The sequence below is a fragment of the Akebia trifoliata genome, unplaced genomic scaffold, assembly GCF_017979445.1.
Source record: "Akebia trifoliata isolate Shusen 1 unplaced genomic scaffold, ASM1797944v1 Contig01046, whole genome shotgun sequence".
Lineage (NCBI taxonomy): Eukaryota > Viridiplantae > Streptophyta > Magnoliopsida > Ranunculales > Lardizabalaceae > Akebia > Akebia trifoliata.
In genome coordinates this window covers 1-7,859 of record NW_028237442.1, presented here as the reverse complement: position 1 = coordinate 7,859, position 7,859 = coordinate 1, and the positions used below count along the sequence as shown (strand labels likewise).

Sequence of the window (7,859 nt, the reverse complement as noted above, 5' to 3'; positions counted from 1 at the left end):
TGATCATGCACATTAACCCAATTAAAAACAACATTCTTTTTAACAAGTTCATTCATAGGTGCAGCAATAGAACTAAAATCTTTAACAAACCTTCAAAAAAAACTTGTTAAACCATGGAAACTTCTTACCTCGTTCACAGACTCAATTTGGATCGTAAATTGACACTTAGGATAGTCGAAATCCTATTTAAAATAATGACGAGTGGTAGGCCTTAAACTTAATTACAAAAATGACCCATTTAAGCATTTTGAAGCATTAAAATTCAAAACAAAAATAAATTTCAGAACCAAAGTTGTCAAAAACTGATATCAAGAACGAAATGAGCAATTTTTTTAATTCGTATTTCATGCACGAATTATGATATTTTATACCTATCCGTACTTCGAACACGGACCAGTACTACTTTTTGACTAAATTTTTTTTGAAGTTTGTTAGTCAAAACTATAGGCACATTGCCTCTAATTTTTTGTTTTCAACCAATAAAAAAAGATACATTTTTTTTGTTTTTGTTTTTGATGATATGCATGACTAAAAAACTTATTTTCCCCTTTTACCTAGGGGAATAAGTAAAGAAAAAAAAAGAAGCACACCTAAGCTTATACAACTTGCCTTCATGGGCTTACAACTTGGGTTTTGAGATATCGAAAATAAATACAACTCGCGATTAGGGGTCGATGCATTCATTTAGAACATATGTCCTAGCACATCTAGTTGGACATATGCATGTGGTTAATAGGTGAGTTATGGTTATTCGATCTTCAAACCTCAATGCATACCGGAGTATACATGTCGTTAGTTGGGGATTGGACTTGATGTGTTCATCCCCAACACTTGAAATTACAATCTCAAGTCGTAGAACTACTAGGCATCGAGGCTAGATATATTGAGGGTGGGGTGGCTTGTGTAATGGGCTATGCTCGCAAGTGCTCGTGCATTCTTTTTTTTTCATCGACCCCCTTACAAGTATATAATGAAGAAAGCATGTAAATAAATATTACAACATGAGCATATGTAAATAAAAAATACAAACAACAAATCACGTAAGCAAACAAAATAAAATCTTTTTTTTTGTTCTTTTTTCAAAGATGATCGAGTTAACACGAGGGTTGAACCTAGGTCCCCAATACAATCGCCAACTGTAAATGCATGATTTTTTATTTTCAAATGTCACTTCTACGAAGGTTTGGAGTCGCCACTATTTATATTTATAAAAGGGTGTGAATGGTCACCCGATGTATTTTTTTTTGAAAAAGTACTATTTTTGGTGTTTAGTGACTCTTGTTTGGATAATGTACCATTCAACCAAAGATTGGGGTAAGCAATTCGATTGGAGAAAAGGGAAGATGTTAGGCATCCTTTTCTCCCCACCAAGTGGTAGTAACCTCAAAGAACTCGGTCATTTTGGATAAAAACGTAAATAAAATAAAAATGCTACGTGTTGATGACTTGTGCCCTAAGTAGGGATTTATTTTTGGCTCGATTATAGGATCATCCAATTGAAGGAGATGATCCTTATAAATGCTTAGCCTTGAGAACTACATTTGTTTTTGAAAAATATTGGATAAGATTATGGGTCCATTCTCATAAGTTGAGAAGAACCTGAATATCGGTTGCTACAAAATAATTTAAAAAATTAAAACAGTTTTATTTTGAAAGTGGTTACAACCCTTATACTTTCAATCGAACCGAAGTTCGATCTACCGGAGATAGGGAAGGGGGAACATTACACCTTAGAAGCTTTCTAAAATAAAATAAAAGAATGAGAGGGGGCATTAGAAGAGGGTGATGGAAAAGGGAGAGAAGGGGATATGCAATGCTTATGCTTGAACCCAACTTGAGGCTTGAGCTTTCCATTTTCTTATTGTCTTCTTTTTCTTCTTCTTCTTAGGTTCTTTGTAGAATTGTGAGAGTAGATTTTTTTAGAGTTGATGAAGTGAGGGAAGTAGAAGAGAATTGAGAGAATTCTTTTTTTTTTTTTTTTTTTTTAGACTTAGACTTGGTACCTCATTTTGGAAGGTGGGGGGGTGGGAGGGTATTTATAAGTGTTGGGGATTGTTTTTGAGTATATGATGGGGTGAAAAGGTAGAAAAATAGATAATGGCATTAGGTTTAAAGGTGATGGGTATGAAATTTTAGGTAGAGATGAGGGTATTTGTGGAAAGGAGGCAAATGGATAGTTTTTTATCCAAATGATTTGGATCCTACCTAATCCATTTGGGTGGAGTATTTGGTGAGGTGAGGTGATAGAGGATTTGGTTGAAAGAATGGGGTAAGTATTAGTTGGGATGAGGAGGTGAGGTGTTTAGTTAGAAGAATGGGTTGTGTAAGGGACTAGTTGATTGAATTTTGAAAAGGTTAAGGAGATGATGACATGTGTCAAAAAGAGATAGGGAGTGAAGTGATTAGATGAGTTGATTGGAGAGAATGAGTATTTGATTGGAGAGGAGGGATGGGGGTTTGATTCGTGGAGATGGATTTATAAGTGATGATGAGGCCTGATTAGAGAAGGGTATGGGTTGAGATGGAGGTAGATGAATTTTTAGATGGAGGTGATGTGGGTAGGTTAAGGAAGGGTATGAGTTGAGATGATTTTTAGAGAGAGGTGATGAGGGTAGATGGTTTGTTAGAGAAAGGTGATGGAGGTAAGTAGTGGGATGAGGAATGTGAGTTGAGGTGATGACATGTGTCCCATTTGGTGATCAAAGGGAGATTGGTTGATATGAATAATGGTTTGTGGGCTAGAGGTATGGGTGTGGATGTGGATTTGGCATGGATAGTAATTTGTGAGCTTTGGTGTGTAGGGCTTGGGTTTTTGGAAGGTTATAAGTTATTTGGGATTGGGTAGAGTTTATTTTAGGATGGGGCTTAATGGTTGATGGTTTTTAAGGTTTGAGTAATATGGAATTAGATTTAGGTTAGGATAGATAAGGTGAGAAATGAATTTTTTGTGAGTTGAGCGTTCATGGGCTTTAAACAGGTTTGGGGTAATTCGATTTCAAGAGTGGAGCAGTGAAAGGTAGGGAATGTGGGGTATGTCAAGTCTTTATTGTGGGTCCCTTAGACCTTTAAGGGTTTTAGGAGCCCTCAAATCGATAAAAATGTCATGTTTAGGCGATTTGGGCTTTTTAGGCTCGTTGGTGAATTTTATTAGAAAATCTTATTTTTTAAGTCTTTTTGAGTGGGACCCATTCAAATTGGGGTGTCTATAAAACCAATGTGAGGGAATTATTAATAGGTTAACAGAAGAATAAGAAGGTAAAATAATAGGATTTCTTAAGGAAAAAGTCATTGAGGAGAGGGATTAGGGGGTCATTTCCCTTAAGCAAATTCGAGCACACATGGGCTTGTAATTGCCCAACAGAATTGGCATTGGGTAAACCATTGCCTAAAAAAAATTATGCTTAGTCGAAAGTGACTCCCATACTGTGCAAACGTAACTTAACTGTGGGTCACCTTCATACAATGTAAAAATTACCTTGGCCATAGGTAAAGTTCGACCAAACCAACAAAATGACTTGACCTAGAGTCACCTACGATCAGGCTTAGAATCAAATTGAATAATGGCCTTTGGGCCTTGTGGCTACTCTAATGTTGGGCTTTAAAGTTTCAATGAGAATTACCTTGGATCAAGCCTATTTTTGGAATGTCTTTAGTGCTATTGGACTCGACCTAGGCAAAAATGGGGTGTCTACAACATGCATGTCACCAATAATATTCTTTCACAACTTTCACTATATCTTTTAAATATTATACATCTAAATCACTAGTCAATATCTCTTAAGTATCATATTACGTCGAATAATTAATCTCAAAATCATCATGAATTTTTATTTTTAATTTATTAGTTGACTAATCATCAAATCATCAAACCGTAAAATATATTGATTTCAAAAATCATTTCGTACTTTATCCATTCCTTTGTTTCGAATCAAACAATTAACTATTTATTTACCAACCAAAAAGTTATGTCTTACTTCATCAATTACTCAGCTTCACATCAAAGATCAAGACTTTTCCTAACTATAAAAATCTTTTCTTTTATATTTATTAAAATCTTTCATATCTTGATTTTTCTTCAATTTATCATTCATATTTCATCAAGAGTCCAATCCATTCTTTCATTCAAAATGCGTCTAGGCGACTAAATCATTTCTTATATTCTTTTCTTTTTTTATTGTAATTAAATTTCTAATTACCTAATTCTTCATACAAATACTATTAACTTATAAAATAATAATATTCAAGACAATACATACACAAGAAACTTTTATCTTTTAATAAAATTTAACATTTACTACCCATACTTTTATGATATCTAAATTTGGAGGTATATTTTAAAGATTTTTAATCTTGTCTGTCCCATTAAATCCTATAATAGGAGACTGTCGCATAGTTTTCATGATTCTAGGGCAAATCATAGACATACTATGATCGTATGACTCAATCACAGTATCATACATTTTGATCATATCTCCGTCTAAACTCTAACAGGCCTCTAGACTCAAAAGCTCTTGTCTCATATGAAACTAATATTGGGCTCTGATATCACTCTGTGGTATCAATTAGATCTTTAAAACAAAGTATGTTTATGTCCCATATGGAACTAATTTTGTGTTCTGATACCCATGATTTTATGCTAGAATTTAAAGCACTAAAAATACTATCAAAAAATGATAATAACATAAATAGGTAACAAAATGATAAAATTATAATATTTCAACGGAAAAAGAATAATTTATAACCAAAGAATATTAGAGTGCGAAAATTAAACATCAATTATAATCTATGATTCACTTACAATACTCCAAAAACACAATCTCAATAAAATAATATGAATAACTAAACCCTAAAAACATCCTCAAACAGATGGGGGCTACAACTTATCAGTATAAAGAATCCTAAGTATATCCTCAAATTAGCTCTTCAAAAACCGACTCATCACTAGATGACATATGTGAAATGGTAAAAGATATGGTGAGTTACCTAACAGGTAAACAATTATTTCAAACTAACAGTCCCTGAAATATAAGGGTAAAATCATTCTAAAACATTTGAAGCATATGCAAATTTTTCGTTGTAAATAATAGAAAAATGTATAATCATTGTAAAAATATAAATAATTGTAGATTTTGTTATAACATTATTTTCAAAATAAAAAAATCAAAAAATACCAATCATTTACAAAAATTATCAAATTACTAGTTTTACTATCAAAATATAATATCATCCTTAAAAAATTCATGAACCATTTTTGTAACTTAGTGTAAACAATGCTAGAAATTGAAATTGATCATTTTATCAACTTGTAAATATTTTAATTTTAAATCTGCATAACATTGTTAATAGTACTGTAGATACTTGATGATTCAAAACTTTTTAGAGTTCTTATCTTATCTATTTGGGTTTTGGAGTCTCCACCATTCAAAGAGTTTAGATGTGAATGAACACCACTAAAATAGATTTTGAAATTCATTTTTGACTTGTAGTGACTCACTTTCAGTGGTAAGGGTATAGGTCTACTTAGAAAACTAAGTAATGAGGTCCAGTTGAGGGACAATGAAGGTGGTATGCACCTTATCTCCCCTATCCATTGATGGTTATCAAAATGACTACAAATTGAATATTAAAACTATTTTTTTGGGTTTTTGAAAATATAAGAAATGATAAAAGTTAAGAAACTAAAGAGTTATAGTCTAATTTTGTAAAATGGACAAAAAGAAATGATAAGCAAGCCCCTACTAGAAGTAGGTGCTTGCTTGATATTTTTTATGTTTGATGAGAATTCACTTGAATTTCATCATTGGAAGTCCCAAAGTTTTAAATCTAGCTTATGTACTCCCTTGAGAGACTTTCTCTATTGGTTTGACTCATATGAAATATTCATGAGTTTAACAAAATCATGATAGGATCAATACCTTATGTATCAAATGTTATCCGTGTGAGGATAATCTTTTTGTTGGCTCTAAAGGTTGGATATAGGTCCATAGGAACCTACATCCTTGCTTGTAGACTCTTTAGGTGTAAGTGTGTATATGAGAGTATATGTATGTAATGGACTTAATAAGAAAAGATTGCCTCCAAAGATGATTTACTCTCTATCTCTATTACCATCAAGAAAACAAAATAAAAAATAATTATTCAATGAATTTAAATTGTATGGAAAGTAAAGACAACTAATCTAGGAATTTAAATTTCATGGAAGTAAATAAGCAAAGTAGTAGCATCGACATGATGGGTATTTCAACTCTCCGATCTTCGACGACCGACAAAACATGACATGACTCAAGATTTGGATCTTCACTGCGTTTAACATGTATGTTCTTAAAATCCTAATAGTTTCTTGTCAAGGATGCCCTCCAAAATTCTAAGTGGCACTCTTTTGGGCTCATCAAGAATGATCAGCCCACTCCTTTTATGGGGCGATGCATGGATTGAAATTTGCTTCACCAGTGACAGAGTAAACCTTCTCTTTGCTTTGTGGCTTCTCTTCTTATTCAGTAGTGTAACCTTCTCAGTTTTGCTTTTGGAAGTAGCAAAAACAAGATCACAAAAAAACAATCACAAATATACATATGGAAATGTTCGGCACCCTATCATTTGTCCTACATGTTTTGTCCAACATGGGTTATAAGTTTTAGAATGGACTGATTGTTGGTGGAGATGATATACTTTAAGATTGCACATTCAAATGCGCAGAAGAATAATTTTCCTTGAAAAATAAAATTTAGGCATACGATTACCATTTCCCTACAATCCAATGCAATTGCGGAGAATTGATTCTCAAGGGAATATAAATATCTCATGAAATGGTCACGTGGGGATGAGTTCCTTGATTGATTGATTACATCTAGGAAAATGTCAAAAAAGACAGTTGATTTTTTTCCTTTAGGGGTGAGAATGTCGGTAATAATAAGAGAATAAAATTTGAAGTTGGGAAAGTCATTCTCCCAGGGATGGGGGTGCGAAAACATTTTCCTACAAAGGAGAAGAATCGCTTTATCTGGAATTCGTTTTCTAGCCAAAATGTTCAATCAAACGCCTGAAAATCACAATTTCCAAGAAAAATCTTTTTGTACCCATTTTCTATATGCAATCATGCCAACCCGAGGTCCCAAACCACCAACTCACAAATTACAATCTATTTTCTTCATAGAAACTTAGGGGTGTCCGTTGAGCCAACTCAATGTGAACGAGTGTGCGTGTGTTATGTAGGGAATATGCCCCTCTGAAATCATGAATGAATCATATTAATTACAAGGAGATACACACAACCACACGGAATTCTTCGACTTGAGATTATAAAAAAATAAATAAACAAAAGGCTAAAATCGATTCTAAGGATTAAAACCCAACAACAATGGAGCTATCCGCAATAGTTGCTCTAGAGTGTTGGGTAAAAATTTCCTAGCGAAAAGAAAACATATTGTGGTGGTAGCATTGCCATTATATGTACAATTAGAGCCATATCGTATATTATTCAGAAACTCATCAGTAATATCAACCCATCCAAATTTCCTAGGGTGTGGACCACCCCTTGACCAATCAACCCATGTAACGCTCCTATTCGAATTCAGCTCAGGGGAGATCATGTTAATAAGCGTCGGAAAATAATGTTCGTCCATGTAACATGGAGGTTTGCAATAATCTTGAAAGACTGGGAAATATTTGCTGTCCGATATTATTTCCAAGGCAAGCTTGCGGTGGACCTCGAACCATTGTGACCCTTTGCGCCAGTCCGATATAGTTATTATGGGCCACATTTGTTTGTTGTATCGGCCACGGCCCACCTTCCTTGGGTCATCGAATGAGCCTAAGAAGCTTTGGTTGGAATTGATGAGGTAGTTGTAGACTGTGGTGAA

The 7,859-nt window shown here is 33.8% G+C and overlaps 1 protein-coding gene across 1 annotated transcript; it reads right to left on the bottom strand.

The window, feature by feature from the left end:
* Window positions 1-7,147: 7,147 nt before the first annotated feature.
* Window positions 7,148-7,856, bottom strand: LOC147380729 (glycosyltransferase BC10-like; the record flags this gene model as incomplete). Its single annotated transcript, XM_086431330.1, has 1 exon — window positions 7,148-7,856. A coding segment is annotated over one exon (522 nt), but the record flags the coding sequence as incomplete, so codon positions are not given.
* Between the last annotated feature and the right edge of the window lie 3 nt (window positions 7,857-7,859).